This window comes from Zingiber officinale, chromosome 7B (genome assembly GCF_018446385.1).
Source record: "Zingiber officinale cultivar Zhangliang chromosome 7B, Zo_v1.1, whole genome shotgun sequence".
Classification (NCBI taxonomy): domain Eukaryota; kingdom Viridiplantae; phylum Streptophyta; class Magnoliopsida; order Zingiberales; family Zingiberaceae; genus Zingiber; species Zingiber officinale.
This window is the reverse complement of record NC_055999.1, coordinates 3,998,846-4,012,797: the sequence shown is the minus strand read 5'-3', so window position 1 is coordinate 4,012,797 and position 13,952 is coordinate 3,998,846. Positions and strand designations below refer to the sequence as shown.

The 13,952-nt window shown below is 41.9% G+C and overlaps 1 protein-coding gene across 1 annotated transcript; it reads right to left on the bottom strand.

The window, feature by feature from the left end:
- Positions 1 to 4,902: 4,902 nt before the first annotated feature.
- LOC122007419 (L-ascorbate peroxidase 2, cytosolic-like) lies at positions 4,903 to 13,845 on the bottom strand. Its single transcript, XM_042563285.1, has 4 exons — positions 13,595 to 13,845; positions 5,150 to 5,252; positions 5,004 to 5,062; positions 4,903 to 4,918 (listed from the first exon to the last, which is right to left on the bottom strand). Exons 1-4 carry the CDS (start codon positions 13,843 to 13,845, stop codon positions 4,903 to 4,905), a joined length of 429 nt encoding a protein of 142 aa, XP_042419219.1.
- Between the last annotated feature and the right edge of the window lie 107 nt (positions 13,846 to 13,952).

Sequence of the window (13,952 nt, the reverse complement as noted above, 5' to 3'; positions counted from 1 at the left end):
CTTGTGTTTGTATAGAAATTAAACTATTAAATATACTCTTCGAAATAGTTTTGAATTTTTTGAAAAGTAATCGAATTAAGAGAGTTAATTTAATATAATGGGAAAGTATCAAGGAGGATGTTGCATGGGAAGCTGCCTCTGCAACCCAACTTTTGAAAATGACTCAAATCTACCATGAAATTTAAGGCTATGTTTTCCTCATGAGGACAGAATTTGATAAATATTTTCCAAACCGAGAAAAGAGAGGATTTGACTCAAATCTACTCTTTTTTTTCCCTTTAACTTTAATTTGTGCAGCCTCTTCATGTCTTTTATCTGATAATGGCCGCAATATAATAACCCAACAAGGATTAATTATATAATTGGCACATGTGTCAAATTAATTTTCCATCACGAGAATTCATGCTTTGATTCTATATATTATTTTCTATAATTTCTAATTAATTAATATGCTAACTATTGGTTTATATATATATATATATATATATATATATATATATATATATATATATATATATATATATGAGAAATGCTATGCTGCGGATAAAATCGTGCGGATCGCTGCGAATTGCCTTCCTGATCGGTCTCTGGACCGATCAGGGAACCTCCTGATCGGTCAGGAGGTTCCCTGACCGATCAGGAGGTTCCATGATCAGTCCAGAGATCGATCAGGAATATACGTGGACTAAACCACACCGATGCCGCAGCATAAGCACCGCAGGCTAACATTTCCGTATATATATATATATATATATATATATATATATATATATATATATATAAATCCTAAATTTCCATTTTCTAATTAACATACACATTTCATTTCTTCTCTCTTTTCTACCTGCAGGTCCCACAGCTTAGATTTGCATTGGTGTTAATCGTAGTGGGTGATGTGCTTTAGATTAGTTGGTTGATTGTGATGTGAAAATTTTAGTTAATTATAGTTAAATGTACGTAAAATAATCAATTTGAGTTGCCACAATCTATAAATATATATATAACATCTTTCACTAGTAAATAAGTCTCCCAATTTAATTTTGACTAGGTGCTACATATAATTAATTAATTAATTAATTACTTGAAGTAAATGCTCCACGGAGGAGGTAAATCACAGATGACTATTAACCATTAGTATAAGTGGTCAAGGCATGGAGGAGGACATACTCGGACGCACCGAGTTTCGATTCCAAGGCTTCATGTGACAACACCCCATGCCTCAACTACCGCACCGCCCCAGGGGAGAGTTGAGATCCTCTGTCCCCAAAATGATGTGTCCCCATGTCCTCTCGTTGATCGGACGGGTTAAATCATATCTCAAGGATGCAGTGCACATCACGAGGCCATCATGATCGTCCAATCGGTGAGGGGACATGGGGACACACCATTTTGGGGACAGAGGAGCTCAACTCCCCAGGGGATGGGTTGGCGGGGACACTGGGGGCAAGTGAATCGCCTTTTTGCCACATATGTTTTAAATAATTGATTATTCAAATTATCATCCAAATATCCGCGATTCGATCCCCAGTTATACGCGATTTATCCTGATGACAAGTGGAAAAATTTCATAGGGTCGAATCGACCACCCCAGCACTAACTGGATTTATCATTATGTTTTAGACATATTGTCCCTGGGATAGAATTGAGTTAGTTAGCATGAGACAAAATTACTACTATAGAGTAAGAGTTTAAATCTTGAGAAAACCGAGGGGAAAAAATCCTCTCCTATATTTATTAATTATAATTTTTCAATTTACCTCCTAACACATATATATATATATATATATATCATAGGGACCAACGATATAGGACTGCTGAGATGGTGAATTTCATCTTTCACTACATATGTTATAGACATGTTACGTCGCATATATATATATATATATATATATATATATATATATATATATATATATGATCATAGGGACCAACGATATATGACTGCTGAGATGGTGAATTTAATCTTTCACTACATATGTTATAGACATGTTACGTCGCATAGAGAACAAATGCTTAACTCGATCTACAAAACGTATTGGATTATAGTCAACAAAGGCTCGATTAGAGACCAAAGTCCTTTGACTTGCCCCCATAAAATCAAGAAAAAAGCTTGACTAAATAAACACGCCTAAAGCCAAAGTCAAACTATGTTTGATCAACCACGTTAGCAAACCCTAAATGCAAGGCCAAACTAAAATTAACTATTTAATTGATGTCAAAAGAGAAGTGGCTAAGGGCAAGATGCGTTTTATTATACGTTAGATTTGACCCCCAATTATGGTCCCTAATTGCGCCAAGCACTTATTTAGTTTCTAGACGTAGAAAATTATAGAAAGGGAACACCTCAAATAGTCTTCCATTCAAATACTTTTCTATTATTTTTTTTTTAAGTTTCTTCTATTTGTTGACTCGATGGGAGTGGGAACAAATCCGGCCGGTAGGGTAGTTGACAAGGCGGCCAGAGGAGACTTATCCATCTTCTTCTAGGAAACGATTAGTTCTTAATTAAATCAGGATTAAAGATAATTTAATCAGATTAATGTATCATATATCGAGTGGATAACAATATTCTTAAGCTCTAATTGAGCTTGCCCCAAGTAATGGAAACAGTCGTCGTTAATTATGGTCCGTACTGTTTCAGAGCCTAGGAAAGATGTGCAATGGAAACAAAAGGGACTTGACCTAGCTAGTCCTGAAGAAATTAAACTCGCCTTAAGTCCTACCCCAACTTTGCTTCACTCCAAAATAGATCTCCCTCTTCAAGTTCTCCGTTGATTAAGGAAGAAGTTCTTGTAATTGAAAACATACGTGACAAAGAATTAATTGAATGTTCAAACTAATTAGTCTCATTGCGATGCCACCATCCACACTCTCAACCCCAAACTTGGGGAGAGGAGGTGCCTACTTAATTGTTAGTGTTATGGTTGACTCTCCCAATTTGTAGGGTTGGTTAATTATATATATATAATATGACTTTAAATGGAGGAACATCCTGAAAAAAGATAAAGAAAAATAAACGAAAGCAAACTGTTGAGAGAGGACCACAGAACCCTACACATTTTGTTTTGATACAAGCTGGCATGCAGGAAACATGTCTCGTAGCCAGACATTTAGGTCAATGTTCATCTACACAGCCACTGCATTCACGCACCACTTTATAATAATAATGAAGTCAAACTTGGAGAAAATATTATGTGGAGGATTTGACTTGTGAAGGCTACCTCCTATATAATTTCAATGATTAGAGGAAAAAGAAATAAATTAGCTAGAAATTGAATGGGAACTGAATGCTTCGATCGTCTCATAAAGTTTCTGATGATCACAGTGGCTTTACGAGCTGCAAGGGACCCTCGAGCATTTGATACTTAAATCATCTCACTTTTTGGAGCAGTTGTGTAAACATGACTGCTGGTTTCTTTTCTGACCTCAGACTCCACTGAGTTGCTGTTTCCAGACCTCGGTTTCTCACTTGAAGCCATCAATTCGAGTGCAGTTCAGACTTGGTGACGCATAAAGAAGTTTAGTTGTTTTTTTTAAGATCTAGAGAATCTTCACTTATTTAATGAAAAGTCCCTGCACTAATTAGTAGATCAAAATTGGTACAATGTACAGTTCGATGTCAGCGACTGTTTACACTTCAATCTGGGCATTTACATATTTAATAAGCTAAAAGTTGTTCAATTCTCTAGAAACTATTTTCTTCTCTTAAATAAAATTGGTGAAACATTTAGTTTTTTTTTGAGGAACCAGAACCAAACGGACCATAAAGATGATATCAGACAGCTAAATATTAATTAATAATAACAGGATTTGAATACGCAGTACTCGAATTGCATTATGGGCTCTACGAACCACATGGAACAAAGTACGAACTTGTCGATAAAAGAATTACTTTCTTCTCTTTAGGTGAAGAGTACGTGAAGTGGTATGCACTAAGAGCAACTTGGATTACAACTAGACAAGAACCTTTTCAGGTCAGCAGTGTTTCTCATGTGATCATGAATTCTGCAGCTTTTTGTGTAGAACTGTTTCAGAAACTGATTCAAAAAAAAAGAAAAAAAACAATCCTGGTCAGATGAATACTCAAAAGCATGTAAAGATAATGCTTTTCGAGAGATGAAAACAAAATGCTATGAAACTTTCGCTTTGAGGATATACTGAAAGCTAACTTAAACCCTCAGTGTACAAAAGAAGGCATCAATTTAAATAAAACTAGTTGGGTTCTTATAACCCTCAGTGTTCACTTCAGAAGTATCCAGAGTGAAGTCATTGATTCTGTAGAAATTCAAGTATCGAAGATGGATGGCAACTGCGACGCACTGGAAATTAAACGACAATTTACTGTCCTGGAGTTTCAATTAGCTTGACTGATTGTACAATTCTTATTTTCATAATAATACATTAGTCACAGAGAGTAGTATCAAGGAGTGAAAGGAAAAAAAAGACAACATATGAATGAAGATGAATAGTTCGAGATTAGAGTTTACAATAATTCCATTATCTTTATGTCTGAAGTGTCGGAGTCGTTGATTATTTTTCAATTTAAATTTTAAGTGTAATAATCGATTTACCTTTTTATTCATGATTGAAGAAATATAATGATATTCATGAAGAAAATGATTTATCAAGGTTTGGATAGATACTCCTCGATTGATGATTTGATGGCTGAATATGTAAAGTATTTCCTAATAAGTCGTGCATGAATTAATCCTAATGCAGTTTTTCAAATCTGGCCTTGATATTAGGAGACTAAATCCTCTTATTTTAAAAGATCCAATGAAGTTTCTCTCATTTTCTGAGATCAAGCACAGAAATGAAGCACCTAGCATCATATTCCTAGCAGAGCAATCATTCTAATAGCAACATCCAACAAAATGATTTGCTAGATCTGGCAGCTTCACCCCTTCAAGATTCAGCAAATCTAGAAAGGGGAATATCAAAAACATTAGATTAAACCCTTTAAACAAAATGCCTGTTTGTACCTATACAATTACTCTTAAACATACCCAAGTTCTGACAGCTTCTGATGTGCTTCAGCATAATCAGCAAAGAAAGCATCCTCATCCTAAAACAAACCATTTTGAGGCGGGGTTAGTAACAGTTTGTACGGAGTAGATTCTATGGAATAGGCAATGAGACTAAAATTGCATACGGCAGCATATTTTTCTACAAGAGGGTGGAACACTGGATCAGTTAGAAGGGCCTTGTGTGAGGGCAGCTGGAGGAGGTCTTCTTTCTCACCACTCAGAAGTTCCCTGCCACAAAATCCAATTAGTAAGTTGTCTATATTCAAAACTTCTTAAGAAATACATGTGTCACATAGCTTTAATGCTTTTGAATTAAATAACAGACAAGTAGAATAGATTATCACTATTCCAATTGTGTTTGTTTCAACTATTTACACTCGATTACATGACTTTATTTTCCATTGATGTGGTAAAAGGCGATTCGTTCGCCCCCAGTGTCTCCGTCAACTCGTCCCTAGGTCAACACGGAGGAAGTAAATCACGGATGGCTACTAGCCATTAGTGCAAATGACCAAGACATGAGGGAAGTCATGCTCGGTCACGCCGAATTTCGACCCAAGATCTCATGTGACAACACCTCATGTCTTAATCATTGCACCGCTTCGAGGGGACAACTTTATTTTCCATTATTTTCCATTCAGCTCTATGCAAAACTATCTCAATATATCAATATTCAAAGAAACTAATTTTTTTTATTATTATATTGACTAATCCAATCACCTCTCATAACTGTAATATCTATTGGTCATCTTCCTCATGATCAAACCTCCTCAATTCATTTTCTCATGTTTTATCATCTATTAGAGGTACACATAATACTAGTATTTTATATTTTATGCTTGATCTTGCCTCAGGTTACGTTGCGAATGGTCAACTTGCCGATGAGGTGTTGTTGATGTTGACTAGCAAAGAGCACAAGAATAGTTGCCTCGTGGCCTAGGGGAAAGAATGGGTTAGGGAGATGGCCAGGAAGGTTCTCAACGTTGTTATTCCAATGCCCAAGTCAGTTTTTGAAGAGGAAGCGGTACATTCTGAAATTAGGGTTTTTAGAACCCCCTTTTATAGAAATAGATCTTTCTTATCACGCCTCTATATTTTCCTCGGACGTTACCACATTCTCCATAATAAATGGTCATTACTGCCCATTAACTCCGAAATAATTGTCCACGTTCTCCCACCACCCCGATAATAATGTGAGTGGGGTCAACGATTCCTCTTCCATAACAGCTCACCCATGTAGTTGATGGGAGTTGGGAGTCACATGGTAGTCGGAAGTTGTAGCTGGGAGTTGGGAGTCACAAGTTGTAGTCGGGAGTTGTAGGTAGGAGTCGGGATTTTTCCTTATTGCCTTGCCCCCCCCCCCCCCCCCCCCGAGACATATTTATTGACTTTATTGGCCATGTGGCCTCTAAAGAATACCCTCGGCTCACTAATCTCCCCTTTTAGTCTAGTCGAAGGAGTTCCTCGATGCCATGGTACAAATCCATCTAGTCCAGTTTCACCAGTGATTTGTTGGAAAGACTTCGGGATACTTACAAGATTCCGGAGGATCATCAACTGCTTTTACCCAATAGCAACGATCATCCTAACCGCCCTCCTCCTGGATGCGCGACTTTCTTCTGAGAACATCTGAGGATTGACATCCACTTCTCCATCCATCCATTTTTTGTGGATGTGTCCACATATTCCCGTATCCCGCTCTCCCAGCTTGGCCCCAATTCATTCCGTCACCTGACTGGGGATGTCATTTTTTTTCCGTTTATATCATACTCCTGTAACTTCCCAAGTCTTTCACTACTTCTACCTCAAGAAAATGAATGATAGGATGTTCTTTTTTTTCTTCCCGACCAGGAGTCACCCTTCTGAAACTTCTTCCAACCTCCCACAAGGGGTGGAAACCCCAGTTTTTTTTTGTGAAACCTTCCAATCTGGCGGTTTGGCCTATTAGATGGTGTCTTGAACTGGAGGTCCTTTCCCCACTCCTCAGTCACCCCCTAAGCTCTTTATGCGACATGGAGGGATCCCCTCGGGCGAGGAAGCTAGAGCTATCCATACGCGCAAATGATGAGGGAACGGGTGGAACCCTTGCCAAAGGAGGTTCAATGCCTCAAGTCAGAATGAGCGCCTCTACAAGCCACCATCCGACGGAGGAAGAAGAAAGTGTTGGTGCTGGAAGCACTAGTTTTAATATTTGACACAGGTTCAAAGTTAAGCTGTGTTGTGATTTAACAAGTCTAACTAAGTGTGCAGGAAAATACTAAGTGATCTTAGGTAAGATAAAAATCCTAGTTGAGGCTAGGCAAAGAAGTCCTAGTGGACATTAGGCAGGTGGGAAGTCCTAGTTGCAACTAGCCAATGAAATCTTGGTCCGTAGGATTGGAAAAAGTCTTGGCAGGTTGAGGGCATCAGGCAAAATCCTAGGATCAAGGATACTAGGTGACATCCCTGTAGGTTGCGGACACCAGACAGAAAATCCTAGGATCGAGGACACTATGTGAAAGTCCTGAAGTCTCGGATGTAGAGCAAAAATCTAAACGGTCTGGAGAACCGATTTGGCAAAAGGTAATCTCTAGAGGAGTAGGTGAGGACGCGTTCCCCGTAGAGGGAACAATAGGCGTCGATCCGACCTAGAGTTTCAATGAAACTCAAAGTCAAGACCGGACAGTACAAAGGTTGTCAAGTATTATTTTGCTTTATATATTATCTATTGGACTAACTCTATTTTACAAAGGTGTAGCCACGTCGACATTAGTCCAAATGCTTGGGGGTGGTCTAGGCACCCAAAGGGGGCCTATATAAAGCCCCTTGGCCAACCGCTAAAAGACATAAATTCGAACGAATTTCTCTCTTGCTCCGAAAATGACTCTACAACGTTGAAACGCTGCTCCGATGATCGAAAGCTCGAGTCTACAAATATTTAGTTGTCGATAACTACATATTCGCACTTACATTGTAATTAAGATATATTGTGTAATACTTCAAATTGATAATGAATTGCCCAACGAAAGTGATCGATGATCGCGGGACCATGAAATAGGAGTCGTCACAGGCTTCGAACCAAGTAAAATAAACTTGTTAGCGATTATTTGTTTTCAGTCTCTTTCTTTCCGCTGCGTTTATCTGATCGATTGTTTTACGTAAAAATTGTGAAAAAAAATACGAGCACTATTCACCTACCCCCAGCCCTTTCGATCCAACAGAAAGGAGTCGACGCCACCAAGAGAAGACAAGAATAGTTGGAGAAGTCCCAGGCTCATGTAACAACTCTTCGAAAGGAGCTAGAAGTCGACCAACAAACTCTAGGTTTATTGAAAGTGGAATTGGAGGCCACCAGAGGGACCGCGGAGTCTTCTCGAGTTTTGGCGGAGACACGCTTGCAAGAGTTGGAAACCCTCCGCTTCGAAAGGCCAAAGCGGAGGGCAAGCTTCAAGAGATAGTGGAGGCTGTCACACGTATGTGGATTTCGCCCGCTCTTTAGCGGACACTCACCTAAGGGAGGTCGAGGATGCCCGAACCGCCATAGCCATTGCTTAAGAGGCAATACGGGATTCCGTTACAACTAGCCTTAGAGTCGGTAAGGAACCAACTGGAGGGGCAAGTTTCTAAGTTGCATGGCTATCAAGCGGGGGAGGAGGCAAGATGGGTTGCTAAGAAGAAAGAATTCTTTTACTCAAAGGAGTTTTATGATATGATCGCATCCCATTTTGTTGTGCCCAAAGGATGTCCACATATCTCCACAATGGCATGATATTGTCCACTTTGGGCCTTGGCCATCATGGCTTTGCTCTTGGGCTCTACCCAAAAGACCTCATGTCAATGGAGATATTTTACATCCTTTTAACCCCATGATCTTTATCAAATCTTTCCAATGTGGGACTTTGATTGAACCCCAACAATCCTCCCCTCAAACGAAGGACCACAATTACTCTCATGGTTCGGGCCTCCCCGCGAGCATCTGGTCACTCTGACCTACTATGGGCCTCCCCGCAAGCATCCACACCCAGTCACCTTGACCTACTCTGAGCCTCCCAGCGAGCATTCGGCCACCTTGACCTGCTTCGAGCCTCACTGCGAGCATCCAATCACCCTGACATACTCGCCTCCCCGCGAGTATCTGGTCACCTTGACCTGCTCCAGGCCTCCCACAAGCATCCAGTCATCCTGACCTGCTCCAAGCCTCCCCGCGGGTATCCGGTCACCCTGACTTGCTTTGGGCCTCCCTGCGAGCATCTGGTCACCCTGACCTACTTGCTTCCACACAAGTATCCGATCACCCTGACCTACTCCAGGCCTCCCACGAACATCCGGTCACCCTGACTTACTCCGGGCCCACCCTCAACTTCGTTCAAGGTCACCCCACATGGTATCTGGTTTGTACCATGGCTCTGATACCATTTGTTGTGCCCAAAGGATGTCGACATATCTCCACAATGACATGATATTGTCCACTTTGAGCCTTGGCCCTCATGGCTTTGCTCTTGGGCTCTACCTAAAAGGCCTCATGCCAATGGAGATATCTTGTATCTTTTTAACCCCATTATCTTTATCAAATATTTCCAATGTGGGACTTTGATTGAACCCCAACAATACCGCATGGTGTGGAACGGAGCTACTGGTACCCTTTTGCAACTACAAGAGGGCAACTTTCCACTAGTGGATCAAGCTCCTCCATCCATTGATCATGGTAGGCTAATGGACAACCTACCAGAGGAAGATGTTGCCGACCTTTCCTAGTATCTCTAATGGACAACCTACCTAAAGAAGATGTAACCAACCTTTCCAAGTATCTTAAGGAACTTTTCGAGTAAAGAACTTTAGGCAATAATGTAATTTACATGTTTTCTTATGAAAATGAAATGACTTTTCAAAGTGCCTCATTTCATAACTTTTGGCACAAGTGAGTCTGTCCTTCCCGAAAAAAATCTCAACCTCGACTATGCTCGAATCAGGAGAGTTTCGGCCTTGAAAAGGACACGAGCGATACGACATATGTTCGACTCCTGAAAAGGAGTGAGGTTGCTACCGCAGTCGAAAAAGATCTTGACTCCTACTATGTCCCAGTCAGAGAAGTTTGGATCCTAAAAAATGACACAAGTGATACGGCATATGCTCAACTCCTGAAAAGGAGCAAGGTTGCTACGTAGCCAAAAAAGATCTCAACCCCGAGTATGTCCAAGTCGAGAGAGTTTGGACCCTGAAAATGACAAAAATGATATGACATATGCTTGACTCCTGAAAGGGGTGAGGTTGCTATCGTAGTAAAAAAGGATCTCAATCCCGAATATGTCAGAGTTGGGAAAGTTTGGACCTTGAAAAAGACATAGGAGATACGACATATACTTGACTCCAGAAGAGGAGTCAAGTTGCTACGGTAGTCGAAAAGGATCTCGACCTCGACTATGTTTGAGTCGGGGGAGTTTGAGCCTTAAAAAGGACACAGACGATAAGACATATGCTCGACTCTTGAAGAGGAGTGAGGTTGCTACCGTAGCCAAAAAGGATCTCGACCCCGACTATGTCCGAGTCGAAGGAGTTTGGGTTCTGAAAGGACACGGGCAATATGACATATGTTTAACTTCTGAAAAGGAGTGAGGTTGCTACCACAACCAAAAAGGATCTCAACCTTAACTATATCCACGTCAAGGGAGTTTAGGCAATGAAAGGACACGGGCGATATGACATATGCTTGACTCCTGAAAAGGAGTGAGGTTGCTGCCATAACTAAACTGGATCTCAATCCCAATTATGTCTGAGTCGAGAGAGTTTGGGACTTGAAAAGGACACAAATGATACGACATATGCTCGACTCCTGAAGAGGAATGAGGTTGCTATCGCAGCCAAAAAGGATCTTAACGTCGACTATGTCCGAGTCGGTGGAGTTTGGGTCCTAAAAGGACACGGGCGATACAGCATATACTCGACTCCTAAAAAGGAGTGAGGTTGTTACTGTTGGTGCAACATCCCTCAGGTCAAGGTTGACCTGGTTGACCAAGCTGAGTCTTGGTTTGAGTTTAGATGTTTGACAATAAGAAATTGATTGAAGAAGAGTCAAGTAGGTCAAGGTTGACCGGATACTTGACTGGGAAGTCCTAACTCGGATGTTAGGTAGAATGGAAGTCCTGGTGAGTGAAGCCAGGCAGATTGGAAAACCCTAGTGAGTGAAGCTAGGTGAAAGTCCTGGTGAGTGAAGCCAGGCAAGGGAAAATCCAGATGGATCAAGGACGATCGGACATCTGGTGTTGGGAAGTCCAAGTAGGTCAAAGGATTGACTGGATACTTGGCACGAGGAAATACGGATAGGTCAAAGGGATTGACCGGACATCTGGTAAAAGTCCAAGTGGGTCAAAGGGATTGACCAGACACTTGGTGGGAAGTCCTAGCAGGTCAAAGGAGTGACCAGATGCTAGGCATGATTTACCAACAGGTCAAGGTTGACCGGATGTTGGTTTGAGAGGCTTGGAACTTGGTTTTGGGCAAAAACCAAGTGTTGGATCGATCAGTGGATCGATCCAGGAGCTGGATCGATCAGTGGATCGATCCAGGCCTTTTCTAGCGAACAGAGAGCCTCTGGATCGATCCGTGGATTGATCCAGATGTCCCAATCGATCAGTGAATCGATCGGGACGATGCTGCTTCGCGCGATAAGCACTGGATCGATCCGTGGATCGATCCAGACGTTACTCCAGAGCACAGAGGCACTCTGGATCAATCCGTGGATCGATCCAAAGCCTCCCCGATCGATTGGGAACATTTGAATCGATCGGGATCCGACCGTTAGCGTCGATAAAGGCCGCAGGCGCACGATTCCTTCGGCATCTCTTCACCGATTCACTCCAGATCTCTCGCCATCTCCTCCACAGCATTCACAAAGCTCAGATCGCCAGTTCTTGAAGGATCTTGGAAGTTCTCCAAGTCAAGAGGCGGATCAAAGCCAAGAAGAGAAGCTAGGGTTAGGGTTTATACTCATTGTAAGCTTGTAAGCTTGTATTTCTTGTATCCTTTCCCTCTCTTCTTGTATTGAGTTGTGTAGGGCTTCTCCGCCCTTGGTAGTTACCATAAAAGAGAGTTTTATTTAGTGGAGGGTGTGTGTGTTGGTGTGGATCCTTGGATTAGTCACCTCTTGTGAGGTGGATACCAAGTAAACCAACCGTGTTAGCATTGCATGATTGTTTCTTTGTATTTCCGCTGCACATCCTTGAAGAAACAAGCAACGCCGAGCAACGAGCGAAAGCGACGAGCTATTCACCCCCCCTCTAGCTACTTTTGGTCCTAACAGTTACCGCAGCCGAAACAAATCTCGACTCCGACTATATCCGAGTCAAGTGAGTTTGGGCACGGGCGATACGACATACGCTCGACTACTGAAAATGAGTGAGGTTGCTACCACAACTGAAAAGGATCTCAACCCTTAGTATGTCTGAGTCGGGAAAGTTTGGGTCCTAAAAATGACACAGGGGATATAACTTATGCTCAACTCCTTTAAATGAGTGAGGTTGCTACTGTAGCTGAAAAGAATCTCGACCCCAACTATATCCGAGTCGAGGAAGTTTGGGCATGAAAATGACACGAGCAATATGACATATACTCGACTCCTGAAAAGGAGTGAGATTGCTATTGCAACCGAAAATGATCTCGACTCCGACTATGTCCGTGTCGAGGGAGTTTGGGCCCTGAAAAGAATATGGGTGATACGACATATGCTCGACTCCTAAAAAGGAGTGAGGTTGCTACTGTAGCAAAAAAGGATCTTGACTCCGACTATGTCCTAGTCTGGGGAGTTTGAGCCCTCAAAAGAACACGAACGATATGGCATGTGCTCAACTCCTGAAAAGGAGTAAGGTTGTTATCACAACTAAAAAGGATCTCGACCATAGTTGTCAAGGCGCACTACAAGAAAATTGGGATTTAACAACACTTGAAAGACAACGTTTTTTTTAAAAAGCGTTGTCTTTTTTTTTTACAACGCTTTTAGTGAAAAGCGTTGTCTATCTCTTTATTTTCTTACTAATAAACAACGCTTTTTTAAAAACTGTTGTCTATTACTGATTTTTATAGGTCAAAGACAACGCTTTTTGAAAAGCGTTGTCTATTAGTAATTTTTTAGTGTCTATGACAACAATTTTTAAAAAGCGTTGTCTATTGTCAAGTTCTCATCTAAATTTGGGATGATATGAACCGTTGGATAAGAAGTAGAAAAACCCTAGATTTCACTCGGCACCCACTTATCTCCCGAATACACCCCCCCTCATGCGTCTTCGATCTCCTCCAGAACCCCTCTCACACAAACCTCATCTCACACCCTCTCCGGCGAACTCTTCCATGAACCTCCCCTCCTAACTCCTCTTTGCCAAATGAAGCCAAGTGACATTTCCTTCCCGGCATATAGGCAAGAGAACGTGTTCCTAGGGGCACTCACCGTGAGGGAAACCATCACCTACTTGGCCCACCTGCGACTTCCGACTGCAGGCAAGAGGGAGGCAGAGATGGCAGTAGTGGTGAAGGTGGTGGAGGTGACGATCCTTGAGATGGAGCTGCAGGAGTGCGCAGACCGGTTGATCGGGAACTAGCACATGAGGGGGATCAACGGCGGGGAGAAGAAGAGACTGAGCATCGCACTGGAGATCCTGACGCAGCCGTGACTCCTCTTCCTCGACGAGCCCACCACCGGGCTCGACAACGCAGCCGCCTTCTTCGTGGTGGAGACGCTGAAGCACATCGTGGTGGACAACAACAAGACCATTGTCTCCTCCATCCACCAGCCCAGCAGCGAGGTCTTCAGCCTCTTCGATGACCTCTGCCTCTGATTTGGCGAAGAGGTCATCCTCTTTGGAGATGCTAAGTTGGCTACCCAGGTAACACTTTTAACAAATATCGTCGTTCAAGGAGAGGGGATGATCGCAGTGATTGAATTATTGATCTATAACTTGA

Bases quoted from the DNA above. Each gene is read 5' to 3' on its own strand.
- LOC122007419 (XM_042563285.1), bottom strand. From the start codon at position 13,845: ATGACCTCTTCGCCAAATCAGAGGCAGAGGTCATCGAAGAGGCTGAAG. The intron at 5,253-13,594 runs GTGCTAGTTCCC...ATTTTGTGGCAG, and splicing joins CCGCCGTTGATCCCCCTCAT to GGAACTTCTGAGTGGTGAGA. The intron at 5,063-5,149 runs GTATGCAATTTT...GGTTTGTTTTAG, and splicing joins TTGTAGAAAAATATGCTGCC to GATGAGGATGCTTTCTTTGC.